The following is a 12,260-nucleotide window of genomic DNA, read 5'->3' as shown; positions in this document are numbered from 1 at the left end:
TTTTTGAAACCTTAAAATGTGACATTGATTTTTTGAAACCATTGATTTTTCATTAAACCTGGTTTTTGCTGTTCATGTCTTGGGAGCCTGTCTTAATGCTGCACACTCTTCTGGGAGAACATAGGGCTGACTGGGTGGTGTTCATGTGCTTAAACTGCTTGGGGGTCAACTCAAAGTGGAAATCAGAGGACTGTTTCCAGACCTTGCAGAGGCCCCGGAGGTGTGAGGACACCAGCATCTCCCAGCAGGTATGGGAGATGGCAGATGAGCTGGAAGATGGACGTGGACCATGTAATGGACCTTGCAGTGGCAGGTTCTGCAACTCGGCCGGCTGTGCGGCCATGCATTGTCACCACGTTGTCACCGCGTGGTTTTGCCAGCCAGCAGTCACTGTGCCGCCTGTGCGGACCACGTAGGGAGGAGAACGGGCTGAACAATTTTTCTGCCACGACGTGTGGTTGCATTGAAATCAAACTGTTCCGCAGGAGCCCATCCAGCTTGATGACATCCTCAGTGGGGTTGTTAGAAAGAATGGCGCAGATTGTCCTCTTTCCTGTCAATAACGTGAGAGCTGGAGACGGGATTTTTTAATTTTGTTTTTATGGGGTGTTATCAGGGTGTGAAATGTTGTCCAAGGATCATTTTCATTAAGACTGATGTACTTAAGACACCCTGTAGACTTGTAGCAGCGCCTGCTCACGGGCCTGCTGCAGAGCTTGCTGTCCAACAAAGCTGCTGGAGGAGCAGGAGAGCTTCAGGTCTCAGTCAGCAAGTCCCAGCTCCGGTGAGGAGGGGCAGAGGAGGAGCTTTCCTTCTTAATTTTTTCTAGGCAGCTTTAGTTAAGTCTTGATTTTTATTTTTGCATTTTTATTTTTTAACTTGAAAGAAAGGAAACCACTAAACCCAGCAAGTAAACAGAAGTCAGGGAAGGGAGCTGAGAGTTTTGAAGGATGAGTGGGTGCAGTAACACACGATTACATGCAAGGAAAAGGTCAGTTTTGCGTTTACAAAAGGCAGCCCAGCCTCACAATCCTACGGGAGTGCTTGGAAGAAGTCAGCAAGTGTGTGGATGAGAAGCACCTAGTTGGTGTAGTCTGCTTGGGTTTCGGAAAGGTTTTCAATACGGTCCCTCATGGCGGGGGCTTTTAAGGAAACTTATTAGTCCTGAGTTAAGAAGGAAGTTCCTTGTGTGAATAAATACTTGTCTGAAAGGTGAAATGCAGGGGGGAAGTGGATGGCGAGTTCCCGTGTGGAAGAGAGGTCAGCAATGCTCTTTAGAGGGATAGGGGCTGGGATATGTGGGGTTCAATAAATCTCTAATTGGAAAAATTGTGAATCGTGAAGTGGTGATATTTGCAGGTGAAACAAAGTTTAATCAGGGCATGAAGGACAAGGCCTGACTTAATTGCAGAAAAGCTTTTATGAGGCTCAGTGAGCATTAAAATGGAAGAAGAAATTCAACTGTGAAGTGATGGAGTTTGGGGAAAATGGAGAGAACCTAATTTCCTCATTTCATCCTATTTTCCTATGTAAAGCAGCGGGCTCTGAGCTGACTGTTACTGCTCAGGAACGAGATCTTTGGATGGCGATAGGCAGTCCCGTGGAAAGGTCAGCTCGGTGCTAAGTGCCAATCAAAAGCAGCAAACCACGTTAGGGATCGTTATGAAAGGGAAGCAGGACGAAACAGAGAACATCGTTATGCCCTTATATAAATCCACAGTGCATTTACCTCTTGGAAATTGTTTGCAGTTTTGGTTCATCTCAGAGGCTCGGAATAGCCGGAGGGATGGCCGGGAGTCCTCAATCGCTTCTGTACGAGGAATGAGCAAGTCGGCGAAGGCTCCTGAGCCTGACCAAGAGATGACGAGGGGGCTGGGGGGTGTGACAGAGGTTAAAGAGCCCACCAGTGGCATTGAGAGAGTGGATGGGGATTTGCTTGCGTGATGTCTCTTTCAATACAAGGCCCACGAAACTAGCTGGTGACGGGCTCAAAACAAGCAAAAAGAGGTGTTTCTTTGCACAGTGCGTAGCTGAGCTGTGGAAGTTGTTGCAATAAGAGGTCACAGATGCTAAAAGTATGCATTGGCCAAAGGGGAAGTGGGACAACTTCATGATTTAGAAGTCCTTGAAGCCATTGTTAGAGGTAATTCAGGATCATAGGCTGCTGGAAGGAAAAACAGACATCGGGGAAATTTTGCTATGTGCTGCCTTGTTCTTATAATCCTCCTAAGGCAAAGTTTGGCCACTGTGAGATAAGGCATGTTGGACCACATGGACGTTTATCCTGACCCATTCTCATGCTGCACTCCGTAGTGATGCCCTGGAGATGTGGGCTCGACCTGAGGGTGCTGTGGAAGCAGAGCCCAGGAGAAGTGGCGGTATTCAAATATAACAATTTGATGTCTGGAAATATTTCTATAATTTTCTTTTCCCCACAAGTTTTGTCTTTGTGTTCCCATTAGCCACACCAGTGAATTTTGAACTGCTGGATTTTTCGCAGCGCATCATTCCCACCTTCCCGGGTACCTGTGACACCACTCGGTCAAAGTCTGGGAACTGAGCTGTGGACACAAGCACGTGAATTTCCTCGACTGAAAAGTCCCCCGTTACGGAATTGGGAGCATCCTCTCCCAGCTGGGCACAGAAGGGGACATGAGTCTGAGGTCACCGCTGCACCCGAGACGCCTCGATTACTTCCTTACTTGCATTAAGCTCCCTGTGTGGTTGCTGGCAGCTCTTCACGGCCGTTCAGACTGTAGGATGGAGCTGCCCACCGTGGTAGTAAAAAGCTCTTAACTTCAGAGCCTAAAAAAGTACCAGGACAACTCCAGGGCAGAGCACGTACTGAATAGTGGGGTTAGGAAAGCAGCCAGCCTGGGCAAGCAGCCTCACCTGGGCTGTGGGTGGCAAAGATGATAATGAGAATATAGAATCGTAGAATGGTTTGGGTCGGAAGGGACCTTAAAGATCATCTAGTTCCAACCCCCATATTTTGTGGACATGGCATGCTCTTCAGTCGGATTTAGCAGAGCTGCTTTAATTTTGGATTTCAGTTGCTTGTTTGTCCTCCCTCTGCGCTCAGTGGTTTTCTTTTTTTTTCTTTTGTATCACGCTTCGCCTGATGATGCATTTTTGTTCACAGGAGGGCTTTTAACTGCCATGAAGGACTTCAGCCAATGCTGCACATTTGTCCTCACCTCAGGATTTGAGACACTTCTAATGGACTGATAACCATGGGGCAGTGATGGCACAGCAGGGTGTGTGTGTGGATTTTTCTTGAAGTAAATGAAGCATAAACATTATTTCTGTAGTTCTTTTCGTAGACCTCCAAGTCATGTGCGTTAAAGTCCTTATTTATTTTTTTTCCCCTTTCCTCTCTTTCAGATTTTAACAGTGGGAAGATGCTGATGGACAAAAACGAATCTTGGCTCTCTAATTTCTCCTCTGCTGCCTCCTCCTTCGTGAAAGGAGGTGGCAACTGGGCAGGGATCGGCCTCCAGGAGGTGGTCATTGGGCTGATACTAACCCTCATTGACTTGATCACGCTCCTGGGAAATACAGTAGTCTTCATCTGCCCGGTGGTGGAAAAAAGGCTGCGCACCGTCACCTATATGTTTATCATGTCCTTAGCCATGGCAGATTTCCTTGTAGCTTGTCTGGTCATGCCCTTTAGGTAAGAAGTGCTTGTAAGGTAAGGTCAGACGGCGATGTGTGCGTGCAACGTCATCTCTCCTAGCTTCGCGGCCGCTGCCTGAGCAGGCTAGAAGTTCACGTGCTGTGCTTAGGGCTGGGCTCTTCAAAGAGCTTAACGGTGGGTCAGTGACTGTATGTGCTTCTGTGCCTCGGTTTCCCTACCCTTTATAATGGGTCCCTTGTTTCTGAATGGAGGAAACTTCCCAAGGGTATTTTTCCTGTTGGCTCCAGAGGGACCCTGGCTGCTGGTCTGAACCAGGTATCCAGCTTTTCAGGTGGCTCCAGTGTGATGAGTCCCCTCTTCCAGGACTAGCTCTGTGTTGCACGTGGGGCCAGCATGGTTGCTAGATGATTTTTTCATGCTCTGAGTGTTTGGGGAATGTGAGATGAGGACTGTCACTGGTGTGTCAGCATTAAGTGCAATGACTGCGCTGATCATGCATTTCAAAGGTAGAGCAAATCACGGAGTATATTTTTCCCTCATTTTTCTTAATCAAGAATGACTATTGAAATCAGTGGAGTTAAATTCTGTGCTTTCAATTTTACACTTCTTTAACCTTATCTTTTATTTTCTGGTAGTGGGAGGGAGAAGTAAAAAAGGTCCTTACTAGTGTAAGAAAACAGATGATTTCATATTACTGAACCTGAAAGGCTATTGCAGAGATATTATTCTTCATATTCTTGGTGAAACACAGAATTTTGATTGTTCCTTCTGGTTCAGACAACGTACCTGTGGAGTTTGTGGGGAAGGCTGGCGACCTTGCAAAATAAATCTTTTGCCTGCATAAACAGACTAGAAGAATTGCAGTCTGCAGTGGGATAACAAACGGGATTCGCTGCACTTGGGGGAATTGTTTTGCCCCTATTGCCTGACTGCATCGCACATCGGTAACTGGCAGTGTTGACACGGGGACAAAGGCCATCTCCCCTCTCTCTGCGTAAATGTAAGGATTTTATTTTAGTGTAAGTAGGGTAATTTAGGCTCCCCCTATATTTGATGGAGGAAGAGGCACTTCAGAGGGCAGTTCTCCCTGCTTGAGGTTTATATTTACAGGAGCCTCACTACCTGGCTAAAACATAGTAAACCAAATCCAGAAACCAGTTTACCTGTGGGCTCTGGCTGTCCTGGGCTGCAGAACGGCCGTAGGTTTGTGTAAAGCGGGGGGCTGCACCCTATTTAGTGCTCTTGGAGCAATGTGAAGAAGCTGAACTCTTCTCACGTTCTGTGCTTCTCACAGGGCTGCCTACGCTTTTGAATTTGGCACCCCAAGATATCTTCCCAACAAGCAATTACAAACCGAGTTATAAGTTTATAGCGTCAGGTGGGGGAAAAAAAAAAAAAAAGCAGTGAATGATGCCCTTTAAAAAATATTACTGCCAATTTCAATTCTAAGCTCGGTGAATTTTTAAGTTCAGGTTGTGAAATCATCCATCGGTATTCACCTGTCTCTCCCCTCTACCTGGTGCTACAAATATCTGCCCTGGGGGCTTGGGTTGCAGCTCCGCTGTACGATGGTCGAACCTCTCCTACCTCGGGGAATGAGGAATACGAAGGTGGGAGTGAGGGTGGTGACTTAACCAGGAGATTTGTATTGCTGATAGTGGGGGTTTTGCTCTATGTTGGAGAAAGATGGGATTGTGGAAGTGGCTCTTGGCCAGACTGGGATGGGAAGGGTCTCCAGCTTGGCTGATCTTGTTCCCTGAGGATCGCCAGCAGCTCCGAGCGGGTGTGTGGGTGAGGACCTGGCTGATGTTGCAGCAGTCTGGCTATCCGCTTTCTTCCCCATTTCCAGCTGCCAGGCTAAACTGGGCTGGAGCTGGGCTGCAACTGGGAATGGTGGAGTCTGCAGGGCCTGAACTGGGCTTACCTGCACAACAGCGTGGTTCCCCCTGCCCTGCCCGGAGGGGATGCAGGAACGATCCCTGCGCTCCTGTCGACAGTAGCACATGCTATTTTTTTTTCCCAAGAGAAGCTCAGACAAGGTCACTGCAATAAAATGCAGCAGACCATTTCAGCCTCCTAGAAAGAGAAAAACAGTGTGTCAGACACCCAAGATTAGCTAAAGCAACAATCTTTCTGCTACCTGGCATTTCCCTGGGCTATTTTTCTTCTCCTTTCCATGTTCTTGTTAAGCCCAGAAATGAGGGGTTTTCATCCCAGTCCGGCCCAGGTGGGCTCCTCTCTGGGACTGCACAGCATCCCCTGCTCTTCCACCCACTCCAACCATCCCTCCAGGAGATCACCTTCTCCATTACCCCCATCTTACCCAGGAATGGCAGCACCCCCTTTGCTCAAAGAAGACAAAAGCTGAACAACTGCTTTGGAGTGAGTTGCAGCTGATGATTGCTATCACTGCTTCCTCTCCAAATTTGCCTGTTGTCCACCTGATGACTCCTCTGGTGTCTCCACGTTGAGCTCATGCTTGGGTATATCTGTCCTCGATTTCTTCTTTTTTTTCTAAATGGATTTTGGGCATTTCCAGTTACTCAGCATCCTTGTTACTTCTGCCTCCCACCTACTGACGTGGTATTTGCAATCTGGGTGATGGGAGTGAGCGGTAGCAAAGAGCAAAGGCAGGTAGGTGTCTCGGCAGCTGTAATTTCCCCCTGTAAGACTGACGGCATCCTTCATCACTGGAGTAGGACCTTTTCCTTGGCAAGGAGAAGGAGGGAATTTGGCATTAGGTTTTGCTCAGTTAGGAACGCCAAGGGGAAAGAAATTGGATGATTCCTACTTGTAGGCTCCCAGGAAAGTATGGAAGGAATGAGAAGAAGCAGCTGAAAACATGTTTCATGGGGAAATCTGTCTGTGGCTTCTCATGCCCAGCAAGAAAGGAGAAGGGCACAGCAGGGATCAGGAGGGGACCACAGCTGTGAATAATATAAGGGGAGGGGAAAGATCATAGAATCATAGAATGGTTTGGGTTAGAAGGGAACTTTAAAGGTCATCTAGTCCAACCCCCCTGCCATGGGCTGGGACATCTTCAGCTAGATCAGGGTGCTCAGAGCCCCGTCCAACCTGACCTTGAATATTTCCAGGGATGGGGCATCTACCACCTCTCTGGGCAACCTGTGCCAGTGTTTCACCGCCCTCATCATAACAAATTTTGTCCTTATATCTAGTCTAAATCTACCCTCTTTTAGTTTAAAACCATTCCGCCTTGTCCTATCAAAGGACGGTAGAGGGCATTACAAGGGGGGAAGGATTGCATGAAAACCAATGCCTTCGGTATGCAGCCAGAGAGAAAACAGCCCACCTAGGAGAGTGATGTCTTACTTAACAAAACCAAAAAAATTACAAAAGCAAGCAAAGAGCAGAGCACGATTGATGCTTTGTGCCCCTCCTGAATGCTCTGGCCTTTCCAGGTCTTGGTGGGCCATATGGTGAGGAACAGATTCTGCCATCTCCATTGGGCGTTGTTCACCCAGCTGCCCAGAGGAAAAGGACCTGGGGGTGCTGGTTGACAGCCGGCTGAACATGAGCCGGCAGTGTGCCCAGGTGGCCAAGAAGGCCAACGGCATCCTGGCCTGTATCAGAACTAGTGTGGCCAGCAGGAGGAGGGAGGTGATCGTGCCCCTGTACTCGGCCCTGGTGAGGCCACACCTCGAATCCTGTGTTCAGTTTTGGGCCCCTCATGACAAGAAGGACATTGAGGTGCTGGAGCGTGTCCAGAGAAGGGCAACGAAGCTGGTGAAGGGTCTGGAGCACAAGTCTGATGAGGAGCGGCTGAGGGAACTGGGGCTGTTTAGGCTGGAGAAGAGGAGGCTGAGGGGAGACCTCATCGCGCTCTACAACTACCTGAAAGGAGGTTGTAGCGAGGTGGGGGTTGGTCTCTTCTCCCAAGTAACAAGCGATAGGATGAGAGGAAATGGCCTCAAGTTGCACCAAGGGAGGTTTAGACTGGGCATTAGGAAAAACTTCTTTACTGAAAGAGTGGTCAGGCCTTGGAAGAGGCTGCCCAGGGAAGTGGTGGAGTCCCCATCCCTGGAAGTATTTAAAAGACGTGTAGATGAGGCGCTTAGGGACATGGTTTAGTGGGCATGGTAGTGTTGGGTTGACGGTTGGATTCGATGATCTTAAAGGTCTTTTCCAACCTTTATGATTCTATGATGGAATGGCTCTTGGTCCACATCTTTCCCACCGTCTCGGCTTCGTATCTATATTGCTCTTTTGAATTGCTGTTTGCTCCTCAGTCGGCATGTTAGCACAAGGGAAGGAAAAGAAATGATCTTGGGAGCCAGTTTGTTTCAGGAATAAGAGGTTTTGTGATAGAAAGGAAAACCAAGGTTGTCGCCTGGTGCCTTAATTTCATAAGAGAGAGACTTCTGCTTTGTTCCTGGTTTGGCTTGTTTGCAGGAGCGGCTGTGCTTAGCTTGTCGTCTGGGTACTCCAGCCAGCCCAGTCATTTCCAGGCTGACTATTTCCAGCTACTCTTTTCTTTTGCAAGCATAAGTGAAACATGGAGGTGACTTCACTTCTGCTCATACTGTGCATTTCTTTGGGCTTTTATTATTCCTTTTTAATCACCATAATTTCCAGCCTGCAGAAACTTTATGCATCAGGGAAGAGGGAACAAGTATCTCCTACCCTGTGCTGTGAGAACACCTCCTAGGTCAGGAGCATCCCACCAGATGCTGAAGGGAGCTAGGTACCTGCTCAGCTGGGATCTGTGTGCAGGGATGTTCATGACAGCAGCACGGTCCACTTCTGGATGGCCGCAGCGCTCGCACCACAGGCTTTGAGGGCTTCTCAGGAGTGGCACCAAGGCACCCAAGTCCGTTACTGGACCCGTGCTTCAATTTCTATATGTCTCGTTTCCCCATCTAAAAAAGAGCCATGAAACCTTTCCACGTGTGCGCAGTGGGACCCTCCACGCTGCCCATGTGGAGACCACCACGGCGTAGGGCCAGGTTCAGCTCTAGATTAACGTTTGCTTGAATTTTTCCATAGCATCCTGCGTAACAAAAAGCTGCCGAGGGCTGGGGCCCTTCAGCTGGCACTGTACCCGCTTACGTTAGTTGTGCTCTAAAAGAACCTTCATAAAGTCATTTTAATGAGTTGCTGCTAATTAGATGCAGAGCGGGGGTTGGTTTCTAACTCCTCTGACATCAAGTTGACTCTTTCTGCCCTTGCTGGACGGCAGAGCCCACCTGAGCGCGCTGCGGCAGCCCCTCTTTCACTGTATTTGACCAGCAAGCTGTGAAGTTACAGGATAATTAAAGCTTTGCAGGACTAGGTAGTTACTCAGCCTGTCACATCAACTTCGCACACAGTGGTTTTTTCGGCACCACCCCCGGAGTTGCAGAAAGCTGGTGAAAGAAAGGGGAAGCGAATGGCGTCTAATTGAATGCTATAGAAACATGCATCAGCCTTCCTACAGCTGCCATATGTTCCTTCCTTCGCTCCTCACTTCTTACAGGCCCCTCTTGACTTTGTTAGAAATAATTTTGGCATAACGCCTGCTTTTTGCTGGTGTATTTACCTCGCTGAGGCATTTGTGAGCTACATAACGTACAAGCTGCATAGGCTTCCTCCTAGGATTTACTTCTTTGTTTTTTTAACCAAGAGTTGAAATCCTCTAGTTTTGAAGCATGAGACCAGATGAGAAGTGAGTTTCTTGGAGGAGGGAGCATCTTCCACGCCTCAGGAATTGGGGAGAAATCATAAAAGTCTGTGCTGCATAGGGCACTGGAAAAAGCTGTGATAAACAAAGCTGTGCAGATGTAAATTTGGGGAGCTCTGGAGGGCAAAGCACCTCTCTCGAGGCACCTGCTTATAACGGAGTGCAGGCAAGAAGCATAGGTTTGATCTTCTTCAGCCATGCCCACCTGTGGATTATGGCCTTGGGTTGTGCTTTGAGGATGAAGCCCTGCCGTCTAACTGAGCTGCACACCCATCTTTAGTACCGCCGCGTTAAAATGTGATGTTACCTCAGTGGAGTCTTGAAGAAATAGATGAAATCAGTTCTTCTGGCTTTGATTTCTACCTGTTTTCTCTGGCAGTATCATTTACGAGGTGACGGGGATGTGGCTGTTCGGGAAGCTGTTCTGCAAAGTCTGGATCTCCTTTGACGTCATGTTCTGCACTGCGTCCATCGTCACCTTGTGCTTCATTAGCCTGGACAGATACTGCTCCGTGGTGACCCCATACCACTATTCAAGAAGGATGTCCCGTGGCAGGTGAGTGGAGTTGCTCCTCTCTTTGGGTCCCTCCAGATTTGTACTTGACCGTGGCCTATATGGACTCGGGACCAAATGAGCTATTGGCAGTTGCTGCCCAAAAGCAGAGCGATGTGGCAAAAGGATCTTTGCGCCGTTTAAAACTCTCTGAAAAATTTTTAATGTGGTGCAGGAGAAAAGGAGAGCTGAGCTGGTTTGATGGTGCTCCTGGGAAAGCACTTTTTGAGTTAAGGACGAGTTGCAAAATGGGGTAGAAACCAGTGGTGTGGACTTGTACCAACAACTTCTGCCCTTTGCAGGCATTTCATGGGCATTTCCCCAAGGACTAGAGGAAATGACACCCAGAAGAATTCATGTAGCGGTAGTCTTCCCCCTCTTAAACTCACAATGTTTTCTGAAGTGATATTCAGGGGGGAAATGCAGAGGAACCAGGATGAGTGTCTAAGCTCCTGTCAAGGTTTCGTGTGAAACATTGAAATGAGGGCTGCAGGGTGGGGAAAGTTGTCTGAGGGTGGGCAGAGAGGACACTGCAGCTGCAGGTGCTTTACAAGGTGGGTTCAGGCTCTTTTGGGGATGTTTTTGCCGCTGCAGATCTTGCTGCGTACGATTTGTGGAGCGCGGGCAGCGGCCAAAACGAGGAGGGGGCTGCGCCGCACGCCGTGTCGCAGCGCAAGCGCTGCAGCGGTGCTGAGCGTCTGGTGTCCATCAGCTCCACCCCGATTGCTCCTCAAAGGATAAGATAATGGCCAGATATTAAAGCTGAAACCAAACAGAAAAATCTACATGCTGTTGTTTTAAACATTAACAAAAATCCTCTGTAAAACCTTTCCTCCTCTTTTTTCAGCCAGGTCTGAGCACCCTTCACACTGACCCCAATTCTGTAAACTACAGACCCAATTACCCCGTCGTTAGAGACATTCACGTATGGACTTGTTGTACCCTGGCTTTTTCCCCTTCTGCGAGCCCCAGGGGACTACTGAGCGGTGATATCCCACACGGGTTACTATGGGGATTGAATCGTACTGGATGTTCTCAACTCAGAATAACTCAGATCCTCTCTCCCCTCCCCATCTTCTTCCTTTCGCAGATGCATCGTGATGACCTGCACGGTCTGGGTATACTCCTCCCTCATTTCCTTCCTTCCCGTCATGCAAGGCTGGAACGAGATCCCCGGGGTGGACTTTGATGCAGGCAGAGAATGCATCTTTGTCACCAACTGGATTTTTGCCATCGTGGCTTCTGCTCTGGCTTTTTTCGTTCCCTTCATGGTGATGTGCAGCATGTATTTCTTCATCTACCGAGCTTCACGGCTCAAGGCCACTCGTATCATGTCTCAGACCCTGGAGATTCACTACCACCCCAACAGCAAGCGGCAGAACCATCTGCAGCTGGAGAACAAGGCCACGCGGACCATTAGCATTATCATTTCAGTCTTTGTGCTGTGCTGGCTGCCGTACTTTGTCCTGAATGTCTGGCTCGCTGCCAGAGGCACCGACTCCACCAGCACGGTCTTGGTTGACACCTTCAAGTTCATCACTTGGTTAGGGTATTGCAACTCCACCATCAACCCAATGCTCTACGCTTTCCTGAACCGGGACTTCCAACGGGCCCTGAAGAAGCTGCTCATTTGCAGACACAGGTCTCAGGTGGACATTGGAGAAGACATGGTTTCCATAGCCACGTTTTCCAAGACGGCTCCAGACCTAGAATATAGCATTACGGTGCCAGTGCCCAATGGTGCCCTGAAAGGCAAACCCAAGTAACAGGATTCAGAATCAGTTGCTGGAGGTGGTGGTACAGAAGGTGCCGGAGCACATCCTAATGGAAAAATAAAGGGTAGGAGGGGCTGGATTATTACAGCTGGGGGCATACAAAAAAGATATATTTCTTCATCTTCCACAGTTTTACAAATGAGGAACTTTGATATTTTAGGGGCAATTTGTTATAACTAATGGAGCTAATTCCTTCCTGGGTAATTATTTTTTTAATGAGCATTTCCAAAGATAAATTCAATCTTCACGCTGGGGGGAAAAAAAAACCACCAGTATCATAACGTGAACTTGTCTTTGTGTACATCCTGGTGATCTACAATGTAAGGTGGGACGGTATTTCTTTCTTATCAAGCCACCGTAGCTCTCATCTTGCAGCTTCCATTACAAATTTGACAGTTTTAATAACTCCACCTGTGTCAGTCTGTGTATGGGAGTTAGGAGAGACGTGGTCAAAGAGCAGAGGTCACTTCTTTACAAAGGCACCAGTCTGGGATGTTGCTCAAGCTTCTACTCACTTGCTTCCGAAATATCGAGAGGTTCAGAGATTTCAGTGGCTTTCTGTGAATTATCTGTGAGAGCCCTTATTAATTCTGCAAGAGCAGACTCCAGGAGATG

General features: G+C 48.3%; 1 protein-coding gene across 1 annotated transcript; it reads left to right on the top strand.

Annotated features, from left to right (window-relative positions):
- Positions 1–276: 276 nt before the first annotated feature.
- LOC104077427 (histamine H2 receptor-like) lies at positions 277–11,636 on the top strand. Its single transcript, XM_009578668.1, has 6 exons — positions 277–564; positions 1,750–1,940; positions 2,440–2,522; positions 3,385–3,673; positions 9,697–9,873; positions 10,961–11,636. Exons 1-6 carry the CDS (start codon positions 277–279, stop codon positions 11,634–11,636), a joined length of 1,704 nt encoding a protein of 567 aa, XP_009576963.1.
- The last annotated feature ends 624 nt before the right edge of the window (positions 11,637–12,260 follow it).

The sequence above is a fragment of the Fulmarus glacialis genome, unplaced genomic scaffold (genome assembly GCF_000690835.1).
Source record: "Fulmarus glacialis isolate BGI_N327 unplaced genomic scaffold, ASM69083v1 scaffold3965, whole genome shotgun sequence".
NCBI lineage: Eukaryota > Metazoa > Chordata > Aves > Procellariiformes > Procellariidae > Fulmarus > Fulmarus glacialis.
This window is presented reverse-complemented; position numbering and strand designations above follow the sequence as displayed.